The sequence below is a fragment of the Xiphophorus maculatus genome, chromosome 21, assembly GCF_002775205.1.
Source record: "Xiphophorus maculatus strain JP 163 A chromosome 21, X_maculatus-5.0-male, whole genome shotgun sequence".
NCBI lineage: Eukaryota > Metazoa > Chordata > Actinopteri > Cyprinodontiformes > Poeciliidae > Xiphophorus > Xiphophorus maculatus.
Window position 1 is genome coordinate 9042013 of NC_036463.1, and position 13786 is coordinate 9055798.

General features: G+C 38.0%; 1 protein-coding gene across 18 annotated transcripts in view; it reads left to right on the top strand.

The window, feature by feature from the left end:
• Nucleotides 1-13786, top strand: part of kiaa1217 (KIAA1217 ortholog) — a 119568-nt gene that overhangs the window by 66800 nt on the left and 38982 nt on the right. Inside the window, exon 1 of one of the 18 annotated variants that reach the window (XM_023326631.1) lies at nucleotides 8908-9016. The exons of the other annotated variants lie outside the window; for them this stretch is intronic. Coding sequence (XP_023182399.1) covers nucleotides 9014-9016 — 3 coding nt within the window. The 5' untranslated portion in view covers nucleotides 8908-9013. Of the gene's footprint in view, nucleotides 1-8907; nucleotides 9017-13786 lie in introns of those variants that run through there. 18 annotated transcript variants of the gene reach the window in all.

Here is a 13786-nt window from a genome sequence, read left to right on the forward strand (position 1 = left end):
AAACCCCAATGCCTTGACTGCATTTTTTTTAAATGGACATTCTATAAAAATAAATAAATGGGAAATGACCTGTACTTGTTTAGCGATTTATCAAGTCCAGAGCAACCCCAAAGCGCTTCACAGTACGTTCAGGCAAATGGTGGCAAGTCACACTGTAAAACGGTTTGGTACAGACCCCACATCACTGCAGATGTATCACCCATCTGCACCAATCCCATGGGCTTGTTCACAAAAAAGGGAAAAATAGAGCGGGAGATTGATAGCTGGATGGTGTTGTGTATGGTAATAGTTAATACTCCCCAAATTCCCTTTTTTATAGTGTCTCACCTTTTTTGGTGGTGAGACAACAAAATTACAAAGGCAAAGAAGTTGCCTTTGTAATTTTGACATTTTTAGACATTGTATTGAATCAAGTGTAAAACATTTTTTATAGATGAAGACTGATGCTAGATGGGATGTCTGTAACATGTTCAGAATTGTTTAATTTGTTTTGGCTCTAATGGTCTATCATTATCTCAATTTTACAAGACCAGATGCTTGCTGCCTACTTACAGGAAGCCCCAAGCTCCTTTCTTTTATTTTGTATCTAAATATACTTTGGGTCATTCCAAGTACATGGATCGTTGAGGATGTAGCCCAGTATCCTCAGAAGAGGTCATTTCTGATAATATTACTTTAATCTAAGTTTAGATAGTGTAAAAAAAACCCAAAATGTGTTGTTGCTTTTAAAGTTCATCAACCCAGAGTTTAGAGGCACAGCTAATGCTGATTGCAAGTTTGTTATTCAGATTGGTGAGATGGAGCTTACTGGTGATTACTTTGAATTTTTTACAGGATATTGCCATAAGGCAGGCAAATACAAGTATGAATATTTGACAAGTGAATTCAGGGTTCATGAATAGAGGAAACCATGATTGCAAACTGTGCTTGGCATAATCTGATTGGCATTCTCAAGAGGAACGCAATCAGTAACTGCTAACACATGCAGTAGAAAATGAAAACAAAGTACAAACAAAGAGTTTATTGCAGCATTTGTCATCTTGCATCCCGGGGAGGTGTTATTCAGCTTCAAGACAAAACAAGCAGAAAACAAGCCTCACAGTAGCACTGCTGTGTGAGCGATAGAGTGGAGGATTTGTTGCCTTTCCCATGCAGGTGTAAAGATGCCGGCCATACAGGAAAAGCCGCATCAGTGGCAGTGCATGCTTCAGAGGTGAGAATGAAATGTCTGCTTGGGTTTGAGTTACATAGGCGGAAGTTTTATCAAGGTCAGCCGGAGGTTGGAAAGATAATATCATGGGAGCCGGAAAAGTTGATGACCCTTGTATTTTCTGAATGGCTGCCCTAACACTGACTCAAATGAAGAGACTGATGAGATACTCTTTTTCTCCAACAAAAGCAAGTGGTTTAATCTCCTCTACTCCTCATACCCCCCCTCCTCCTTCTCCAAACACCTGGAAACCTCCCAAAGGGAGATGAGATAACTTCCCACTGGCCCAGACTGCCACACATCCTCTTCACCCTTCTGCCTTTGCCCAGGGGCGACGACTGCGACTAAATGAGCTGCTTGACCGATCACAAACACACACAGAGACACAAAATCCAAATTCTTTCCTGTGGCTGTGTCAGTTTCTGTGCATGTGATGAGCTGTGAACAGGTTTTTGAACAGAATGAAGCAGATATTTTGGAGCATCTAAGTGCCTTTGTGTTCAAAAGGCAGACAAACTGACCGAAAGTAAATTAAATTCTCCTTTATTCACCTTTTATCTCCCCCACCATCATCTTCACTTTGCATTATGGTGAGAGAAACGTTTTTGGAATCAATTTTCCAGGTTTTTCATAATTGCACAAACTATGTGAGCTTAGGTAAGAAAATATTTTGTTGGAGCTATTTTCTGACTTATAAACCCTCATTTGCCTTACTTGAAAGTTATGTCTCTGTATCTTTCCAATTTTTAAGAGTAGGTAGGACAAATGGGCCTTTGTTTCACATTGTATCAATGCCCAAGAAAAACAGGAAGTTAAACTAACCCAAAAATTCTTGACACTCTTAACATATCAAAAGTGAAGTATACTTAAAGTATACTCTTTAATTTAACTGGTTTTATAGAAATTGTTGGGGGCACAAATTACTGTAGTAGGCCTTTTAATCATTTAATTTACTGTAGTCAATTATTTCTTAAGGTGAAAATCACTCCAATTAAAGTGATTTTCCAAATTGTTTCATTAAGATTTTTCCTTTCTTGTACAAAGAAAGGTTACCTGATTTGAGGGCTTTTCACATATTTACCAGTGATACAAAGAATGTGGAAGGCTTTCTTCAGTATTTCTTGTTTTCGAGGTCACAAACTTCATGCTTCTATCCAAACATTTGCTAGATTGTGTATGTTAGAAGATGAAAGTATTAACTCTGAATTATGTCACTTTGGATATCAATAAATCAATGTCATTGGAATATCACTTGAAAAACAAACTGAAGAAAGTGTTGATATTTTTTCTTATTTAAAATATTTTTAAATTATTCTGTTGTTTGAATTAGTATAAACATAAAAACTGCATTCAGTGCTTGTAAATTACAATTTTTATTTTTGCTGACAAGGATATTTCCATAATTTTTTATGTTAACTTTTCCTCTAATGTTAGATCTGCAGTGATCATACATAATATTTTTTCGATATGCTTTGCTGAATGAACATGCACATTGAAACTGACTGATAGTCAAAAGCAGCTCTGTTTTCTTATGATGTTGCTTTATATAACAGGTTGTAATCATTTTGCTGTTGTTTTATTGAGATCAAAGCTGTTGTATTTCAAGGAAACTTTTGCTTACTTACCACCTTTAGTGTGTTTTGTCTTCTGTATATGCATTTTTCTGAAGATGTGTAATGTGTCATAAGCTGCGGTTTAAGTTAATTTCTTCCTCATAGTTTGCCTAAGATTGTGGTGAAGCAATACTCCAGAGCATTTTGGGGTAGTTTTCCTACTTCTATACCTTCAGCTTAAACTTTTCCTAAATATCCAGACCCATTTGGAACATGATGTGACGTTATTTTAAACTCTGCAGTTATGCTTTTGGATTAGGTTTAGAAGGTGGAACTTGGACGCCCTCATAGGTAAATTGAGCACACTTTATGTGGAAAAACAGCTGGATTTAGTGCAGTAGCCAGTAAAAAAATACTTGCTGGTCTTTTTGTCATTTTATTGTTTTGAACCACTGTAGTCTTGGACATGTGCTGTGGGAAAATAGATTACAACAATGCAACATTTCATAACCTTTTTTCACCTAAAAGGTGATTAGTGATGTTAGTGATTTTCCTAAAAAGAATCTATTAATAGTTAAGTAATCTCGAACAGATTTTGATTGATTAGCCGTGAATCTATGAAGCAGGAAAATATAAAGTTTTTGATGGGTACATAAATGGTAAACAGTGCCCTTAAAGTGCCTATGCTTGTAGAGACCGTGTTATAGAGTATATCTGCATCTGAAAAGAGGATTATAAATTCATTGCACCACTGAAGAAAGACCTCACCTTACCACATTTTTTAGCAGCTTAATCCATGTTTGAATATAATAAAAACTTTGAAAATGGGAGTTTAGAAAGTAGAGACAGTTTTTAAAGACTCCACCTGAGTCTTTTTTAAGCAACATTTGGTCAGCCTCCCGCATTCTTTTCTCTGTGGGTTCCTGGCTCCGCTACACTCTTGCCTCACAGATTCAAGGTCAACAAGATAATGCTGACTCCAAGTGCAGCGTCCTGCAAGAGATTGGAACATGATTAAAGAAAAGTTGAACTGAGCTGGGATTAGTCTTGGGATGGAATCGCCTCTGGTTTTAAATACAAGCTAAACTCAAGATAACTTACCGTACTTATATCCAGTGCTGCCTCAGTATCCCTGTAGGACTTCACAGCATAACTCATTGAAATATAAAAACTGGAACTTTTAAAATCCTAGTAAATGGTTTCATGTTATTCTGTTGTTTGTTACATTGTGCCTTGAATGCAGTAGGTTAATTATAGATAACTTTAATTTTATTTTTAGTTGATTTTTTTTTTTACAATACATACAAAAAATTTGGATTGCATTTTGATGTGAAACCTCTGAGTGATAAATCTTTTTTAGGGTGTGCTGCTTGGTGTGCAAATTTCATGTAAAGTACAATGATACATGTTTGGACCCAAACATCACCTTTCAAATCAGCAGGAGATGTTCTTGCTGCCGCTTCTACATAAAATGACGATCGGAGAAAAACAGGACGCAGAAAGATGGAGATGTCTATTTGATGACTGGATCATTAACCAGGATGTTTTGTTGGGGAATAGGGTTTGTTTTTAGGGGTGCGGTACCCCAACTGAGAGGACAAGTGGCGCCGAAACTGTGTCTAATCCCAGTGTCATTGGAGGGGTGGGGAGTTTTAAGCTGCTCTGACAGAAGGCCCTGATGGACCTGCCACTGACCAATGCTGATAATGAGGCAAGCCAGACAGAATTTTACACGCTGTCTCAAACGCAACGCCAGTGCACTAATCAGACCAGCTAATCAGGTCTGAGCTCTTCTCTGTGCCCAGTTCTGCAGCAAAAACAGAGCTGTATTACCACTGGCTTAAGTTAACAACAGCAGTCTGACTTGGAGCTGCTCTACCCCAAAAAGGCATGCAAAGGTGATGAGGATCCTAACAAGTTTGGATCATTTTGACAGGCAAAGGCAGTGACATTTTTAACCTTGTGCCCTTACGCTCCTTTGGAGCACCATGAATGCCATTTGTCAACATAGGAGCTTTACTGGCTAGTTATTTAACATATTTCTTCAGCTTGTTTGCCCTTTTACAAAAACTATGCCGACACAAAGAAAGCAAAGAGGCAATTACATTAATTAACAAAAAGTTTTTTAATTTATGATGATTCCGACTAATGCGTTTTGAATTGAAGAGTAATAATGGAATCACTCTGGAGTAAAGATGACTTGCATTAATTATTTCTGAATTTATGGTTATGGTTCTGGCCATGTTACTAAGCAATGGTAGAAGTAAATGTTGTGGCCGAGGCTCAACACCAGCATAAGTCTGCAGTGGAAAAGTACATCTGAGTACCAACAGTGAACAGGGCTTATATCTGACAACATATAAACCAGTGGCTTATAACTTTAATTTTAGTGTCTTTGTTAAACGTCGTCAGATTTGGCAGTGGTTGGATTGAGTTATTTTGTTAGTCATTGGTATTTAGCATTGGTATTCAATGCTGTGCCATAATCTCACACTGAACATTTCAGAAAAACAATAATTAATCTCAGTACTTTAAATCAGAGGTGGAAAAAATCCAATGTGAAGACACAAAGTAACTGTTTTGAAGCCACAACTCTTGCTACTCCAACCAATTTCTACAACACTTTTTAAGGAAGCCATTTTTGTGATTTATTTTTAACACTAGGTTAAAAGCAAAATGTAGGGATTTTTAAATAGTGATTCCAAAAGCTCATTCTTCCCTAGAGTATAAATACAATGTGACATAAGATCTATTTCTGTTGGTCGTATGTCTTTATAGAAACACAAAATGTTTCCCATTTTATGTTTCCCTTCAAAATGGAAAACACAAAAGAACATGCCATTCACACAAGGCAGACATTCATAGGCCAGAGATTATGTACTCCCCTTAAGTATTCTGCTGTTGGAGCAATAATTAACAACCTCTAAAACAACTGCAACTGTGACAAACAGGGCTGGGTGACGACCAAGCAGTAAAAAATAGAGAAAATCTCCTAAGTTCTAGACAACTGCAGCAATAGAGTAGCTTCTAAAGAATACTAAGTAAGCTTTACCAATTTACTTTTAAAGCATAAGCAAATATCTTAATGTTGGCAAGAATAGTTGTGGGCACTGTATTTGAATATATAGGTTGAATTTTCCCCCTTTACCTCCAATCTATACCTTTGGTATGCAAGTCTATCCTACATCTGGACCCATTCCTTTGCGTCAAATGAATGAGCCTCACTTCAAAAGACGATTCAGAGATGAAGGAGTACCGGGATGATTTCACAGCTCTGAGCATCTGGCTCAAACCTATTTTGATCCTCTGTATTTTATTTCCCGCTGGCTCGCTCTTGGTGAAGATAAAGGGATGGGTTGGCAGCACAGCAGCTGAATTATTTAAAGTCAAATAAGCTGCATTCATAAGATATTTGAAATACGTTTTCCAACTAATAAAATGAGCGCACAGATTTGCCTTGCACTAAGCAAGATGACATGGATGATAGGAAGCACCTGTAATTTGCAGCAGTAAAGTTTCTCTTGGTATTTGGAGCTAATTTGTAGTAACTAATTGGTTTGATAGATGTGGAGTGTGTGGCACAGTTCTCTTAATGTTTTTGCCTCAACTGGGGTTTCATGCTTTACATAAGCAAGCTAGTCACATTTTCTACTAATTGATCATGTATTTTGTTTAGACTGCAGTTTAAAAAGTGCAGTAGCTGCTAACACATTAAAACATAAGTCCAGAGATTTAATGGTTTCTACTGTTAATTGACTGGAACAAAGGTGGATGATTGGGAATAAGTTTTTGGACGAGTCAGCAAAAATATGAGAAAAAAAGTACAGTAATATTGAGTGCTAGATGCTTGTCTGTGATTCTTTTTAAAACCCTTGGCTAATTATTAAGTATCTGCTCATGCAAGCAGAAAGTAGATATAATAAATACTGTATGTGGCACAAAGAAACCATGCAGTCTTCAGGAAGTTGCTTATTGGTTTCAAGCATTCCTGACAACATGTTGTGTCTTACAAGATAACAGGTTTCCCATAGAAAAACAAAACAAAAACCAAAACATTGTATCAGTTATTTAAATACACCCATGTGCCACTTTATTAGGTGCACATTGTTAGTACTAAGATGGACACCTATTTGGTGACAGATTCAACAATGTTTCTGAAACATTCCTTAGTGATTTTGGTCCAAATCAACTTGATAATATCACACAGTTCCTGTAGATTTGTCCGCTTAATGTCCTTGAGGTGAATTCACCTTTCCATCACCTTTCAAAGGGTGCTCTAATGATTGAGATCCAATGACTGTGGAGGCTGCTGAAGTATGGCAAACTCATCCTTTTCCTCCTGGATAAAACCCATCAGAGGATGGGTATACCGCGGACATAAAGAGATGGACAGGATCAGCAATAATACTTAAATAAATTGGAGCTCATTGATCCAATGTGCAGAAAGGAAATATTCCCCACATTGTTACACTACCAGCACCAGCCTGATGCACCTGAATCCCTTTATGTTGTTGACACCAAATTCTCATGCAACACTACAGTTTTTGTGTTGAACTGAGCGCGGTGGCATCCAGTGTCGGCTTCTGCTGGCATAGCCACTTACTTCAAGGTTCAACTTGCTGTACAGTCAGAGATGGTGCTCCTCATATCATGGCAGTAACAAAGGGTTATTTCATTACATCTAGATAGTTAACTGCACTGAATTGGCATTTGTGTTAACAAGCATTTAAAAAGCTGTACCTAAAGTAGTTAGCATATGTTTCACTCTTCCTTTTGTGAATTTTCAGTTTGCTATACAGCATGAAGGATTTTCCTTTTATAGGAGAGAAGAAAGCTCTGTTTCTCTTTGTAAAAACAGCTGTAACTTGTGCAAAGACCGGTTTTCTGACTAGTGATGGCAAATGTGTCCACTTTTTGTTTTACCATGAAGGATTTATCTGCACATGTAAGCAAATTGAGCACGTATTGCGCAGTTCTGGGCTGTCCTAAATGTTCAGTCTCACGGTCGACATCGAGGAGCAAGTTGGGACAAATCAAGCCGTAAGCAAATAGTTTGCATGTGTTTGTTTGGCAAGAAGGATAGTAGGTAGGTGAGAAGCAGACTGAATATGTGCAAATTACTACATGCAGTAAGGGATCTTTCAGTCTTGGTGTAAGTTTGGACCTGTTATCTTTTATAACTGCCTGTCTTTAGTGCAAGACTTTAGTAACTTTTTGAAAAGCAAATAATTTTGGTAACGACTTATTAGAATATACTCAAAAACAAGATGAGCCTTTCAAGAAAAGAATATAGCACACTCAATTTTGTGTTGGCAGGTTAGTTATCAAACATTGGCCACAAAAACTTTCATTGCTGGAACAAGTAGGAATACCCTTTGTTATATGGGGGAAAAAAACAAAGGTCAGAAAGAAAACACAAACTCTCCTGCTAAACAAACTCAAAGTGATTTTGATGGCAGACTATGTCTGCCATCAAAATCCTGGTTTATTACTATTTGATGAAAATGCTGGCAACTTATAATTTACAGCTGTGCCAGGAATGGCATAATTGGCAGAAGTCTAACTGTATCTGAAGCTGCTGTTCCACCATTAAGTTGCTTCCTCAACTGCAGGACTTGTGTTAGATAGTTATCTCTATCATTTTGTCAACCATGTCAACCCACTCATTTACCAAATATCAAACTGATCATCTGTTTACCATTTTAACCCCCTGAGTTTGAAGCCAAGACTAGCTTTGGATTTTCATTAACACTAAAACCCATGTTGTAGTGTTGGAGCAGTTTGTTTTCTATTAAATACAAGTGTCTGTTTCAACGTGTCTTATTTATGAAGTTTAGGGTTGCTGCAGGTGTCCAGAATTTAACCTCTGAGCCTTCAAGAAAGTAAGAAACATTCAGACATATTCAATAAGTCCCTACCACTCCGTAACTTGGGCTGGACAGTCATAGTAAAATTTAAAAGGCTCACATAAAAACAATGGTTTTTCCCCTGCTGTCTTCCTACTGTGGATTGTGTGTTTGCTTGCAATGTGCTGCTGGATCGTTGGGGACGTGGTAGGTGGTTGTAGCGGTGGGGGGCGGTGTCTGCATCCGCTATGGAGTGGAGTAGAGAGGAAAGGGAGCAGGACAGGGGCCAGTTGTGCAGAGCAAGTGCTGCGACGATAACACAGGAAGAGACTGTTTCTCTCTCAGAGCAGGGAGTTTCTAGTCTCACATGGAACTCACTGGTGGACTGTTGAAACTTGGCAAAAATGGTAAATAGTGCATTTTTTAGCTCTCTACCAGGTTTTGTGCTTCATTTATTATTGAAGATTGAATATTATGTTGACTATTTATTAGTAAGTACAGGCCAAATAATAGCAGAACTAGTGTGCAATGCATTTAATGTTTTACATGTTTTTTTGTTCTCACAGCTCCTTTTACAAGGTGTCTAAAAGATATTTGCCATGCTTCCTTTATCTTATTATCTTATGTAACGTCCTGTTCTGTAGCTACGATCCTAATTTGCATGTGACTAATTTGTTATCCTACTACTCAATCTGATATTTAATTAATGCATAAGAGTTGTTATTACTGTTTTGCATATTTAATTTTGCGAGGGTCTCTTAATATTTACTGGGTTTTCTGGCACTGTTCTTCCTCTCCATTGTACGCTTCGATTGTTACTACTATAAAGTCATCTGAATAAACACACCAATTAACAAACAACCCATCTGTGAAAGGTCATGCGAGGTTTGTAGCAAAAGGATTAGAAGAGAAATGCATCAGTGGAGGGAGCGGACAGAGGGTGGTGTTTGCAGTGAATGGGAATTGGTGACTGGGGAATTTTGATATAATGTCTTTTAGAGTATAGAAAACAAAAGCTGATCGTCAGCCCACAGACAGAGTACAGACCAGTTGTGTAGAGCTTTCTGTACACTCATGCGCTTGATTTTCAATTAACTCCCGCTCTGTTGAACACTGTCTCTGCGGCACACATAAACACATTTATCCTAAGGAGATGAGAGTCCAGCTTGAACTTTTTCTCATATCACATACATTTTCCCAGGCTTTGCTCTTTCATTGACATAATGTGTTGGAATGAAAAAAAAAAAGTGAAGTTACAGCATTTCTAAAGCCGCCTTGTTCTGTTTACGAGTTTGCTGTTGAGCTCACATCCCGGTAATTACCGTAAGCTGTACGTCTTCTCCCCAGAGCTCCAGCCAAATTAGCATCTTAAGTGAAAAGTCGTGCTCCCAACATCAGTGTTTGCATTTTTAAAGCCATAACAACCTCCTCTTCTGTCCTCTGTTGGCTTTCTTTTCACCATATAGAATGAGTGAATAAAATGTGTTTCTCTGGTTACCTTGTGTGTATTTGCTCTGGTTGTGCACATAGTAGATGTTGTGTGAATACATTCTATTGTATTCAGATAAACACCTCCACAGGTGAGCTTTGTTTGATATCTTTGGCTGATATAGCAGTGCCATAAAAAGTATTTACACCCCTTGAACCTTTTTTTGTTTTGTCACATTCCAACATCACTTTTCTGTTTGAAAGAATCTTATGTCATAAACCTGTAAAAACAACACTTAGAAATTTAAGGTGGAGGGAAAATTGTGCATTGTTTATAATTTTTTTGCAAACAAAACCTTAAAATTGATGTATGCATTTTCTATTGACCCCCTTTAACTCTGATACCCTTAGATAACTTCCTAAATGTCTAATTTATTCTCAGCATAAAAACACTTAGGAGGTTTGTCTGAGAGATGTTTACCTGAGAACATGTGTTAAGTTATGTAACAATATCCCAAGCTTTGAACATTTTTAGGGTACCATTTAATTCATCATCCCAACATGGAAAGAGAAGGACATCAATCCTAACAAAAAGGCAAGGAGCGCATTAAACCTAGTAGGAGGCCCCTGGTTACTCTGGAGAAGTGTCAGAGATTCACAGCTCAGGTGTTGTGAAAATGCCAGTTTTTAGAAGCTGGTACATGCCCTTCAAATATTCTACTTGTAAAAAGCTCATTTACAATTTTCTTCCACTTTACAATCATGCAGAAAATTTTGTCTAAAACAAAAAACTGTGGTGTTACATTTGATAGAGACATGTTGCAGCTAACAGGCCAAAAAGGGTTTGTGCAAAAATGACAGACAAATGTTCACTCCTTACAGTAAAAAAGGGGTTTGTGTAAGAGAAAGTCATTATAACTTTAGCTATATACTGTAGATTATATAAGAACGTAGGCACCAATCAGCTGGCTTTGTGTGGACTGGCTGCAGGAGGTGTGCATAACGGCAACCTTTGAGGCCATATCTATACTTAAATCTCCATGAGTGACACAGCAGGCTCCTGCTGGAATCCGCTATTATTCTTAACAATCATAATTTACTTTAATCGTTCCAGCTCTGCTCCGCGTGGCAGCCTGTCCATCAGGAGCCAAGACGATGCCTGGATGACATAATGTCATCTACATTGCTTTAAGAAATCATAAAACATAGCCACTTTGCTTTTAAAGAGCTCCTTAAAGACTCACAACAGGTGATAAGTTGCAGTAAAAAAGCTTTTATAGGCGAGTTGAAAATCTGGAAATGACAGCTCTGACCTGCTCTGTTTGAACAGTACCTCAACACACAGACCCGAGTTTTCTTCATGATGACAGCAGACTGTTGCATAAATGTTTGCAGGATGTCCCGGGTTCAGGTCAGATTTTCTGGAACAATGGCCCGAGTCACTCATGCACGCACCCAGTCCTTCTTTACATCTCTCTTACTCTTTCATGGGCGTACAAGCAGACTCACACAAAGCGACAGAGTGCAACCAAACTACTTCCAGCCTTCTCTGCTTTTTTCCCCACAACCGTGGCTGTTTGCCTGATCACTGCTTGCCCACACTGCATTAGTCTTGACATCCATGTCACATAAAGCTCCCTTCATGCATGGCATTCAGACAAATTTAGGAGCAAAGGCTTGATGACTCGAGGAAAAGGTTGGCTGCAACTGCAGTCACAAAACTGAGACTTCTGATTAGGCACCACGTTATTTCTAAACCTTCTCTAACCTTTTCTAATCACAGTGACTATTGGACATGGGCCTCTTATAACAGCCTACTGGCACTGGCTGCAGCTCACCACACAACATGACATTTTCAGATTTTTTATTTATTTTTTTGACATGTTCAGGTATTATTTTCAGACATATTGCCTCCCAGCAGCCTTGTTTCATGACTATGTACCTTTCCATATTTCAGCATTGAAGCTGAAATATGTCGCCAATGTCTCTGTTTCACATTCATCATAGCTGTCAAAGCCAATGCGGTGTAAAACAGGGACTCGCAGGCTGCACAATTTTGACTGGAGTGTGGGATGGAATGCACTGTAGGTCCAAGAAGGCTGAAGAGGGTTTTACATTGCGGCTTTCACATCTGAAAGCTGTTGGCTGGGACAGCTGTGTTTTCATTACATTCAAACTGATAATATTCTGGTAAACTCAAAATTATTCATATTCCTGGCATATTTAAACTTGAAGAGCCAAGAAGCTTTTAACTTCCAGATTTTAGCGTTATTTAAAAATAAAATCCACTTTTGCATCGTCAATTTGCTTTGGTAGTGGTAATGCCCAAAACTTTTAAACACATTAAACTGTGATGGCACCATGAAATGAACAATTTCAGTTGCATTACCTAGCACATCACAGCAACATTACCAAATGTTGCTTAATAATGTTGTAATAGTGTAATGATGCCTGTCTATGGATATGTTCACACTTTTTGCGATAAAACTTTAGTGCATTTGCTTTGATAGAAGGGTTTGACAGAATGGTTATCAGGTGCACTTCATAACAGGAAAAAGAAAAATCTAAAACCTGTCCTATATCTGTATTCAAAACATTAGTTAATTATATATGATTTTTAGCCATATTAGTAAGAGCCATGGAAGATTCAGTTGTTCCTCCAGAACCGCAGTCCAAGGCATAATGGAAAAACTGTTCAATAAACATAGTATTTCATCCATAATAAAAGGCAAGCTACATGGGAAAGTGAACCTATGATCAAGGCCAGGTTTGGAAAAATAGAGCCACTGCATTCTCCAAAATTAAAAAAAAAATTCTGTTTTATTTTTCTAACAGAAATCTATTATATTTTGTGCTGTTGCAGAAAAAATGCAATAAAGCTTACATTTTTAAACTTCTTAAATATTTTTTTTGTTTGTATTGTTCTTCTACACCTTTGGAGTTTCAGATGATATACTGTAAGTTTACACAGACATACCGCGCTGACATAATTAGTACCTAAAGTTGGTGGAAACCACTAGTTCTCCCAGTGGAGCATGTGAGAAGCTTGAGCAGCGGTGTGGGAGGGCTGTTTGCTACCACCATCACTGAATGAGCTTTTAAATCATTCAGTGCTCAGATTAAATTCCCAACACTTGTCTGGTTTCAGGTTACATGTTAACTCCATGTGACCTCATTCTTTTTAAAGGTCACCATAACAATACATTACAAATGCATGAGCGCAGTTTAATGCTGTTACATGGAGCATCATTTTAATCCCTGATTTATGAAACGTATTGGTGTGAAATACGTTCATTGTCTTGCATCTATGTCTCTCATGCTGCTTCTTTCTTCTTTTCTTTAGCCTGCTAAAGAGATTGATATGTTACCAGGGCTCTTCTGTTTTCTTTGATGAACATCTCCTTTTCCATCTCAAGCTCCCACTGGCATTTTTTAGCCATGTTGTTTTTGTTTTTTCTCCTTTTATCCCTTTTCTTTTCTGCCATCAGTCTTTACAGGCCATGATTGCTTCTCTTCACTCTGAGCTTGACATTCAGAGGTATTTGATGAAAATCCAATCACCCTACGAAGTTAGTTTGCCTTTTATCTTATCTGCAACATGCTGGGTTTGTGTGTCATTAGGTGTGTGTGGCTGTGTTCTCACCCCTACTAGCATCTGTTGTATGACCGTGTTCCCAACCTTTGTGCTTCTCTCCTTCGCTGCCAGGATGAACTGGTCCAGGCAATGAAGGCTTCTAAAATATCAACTA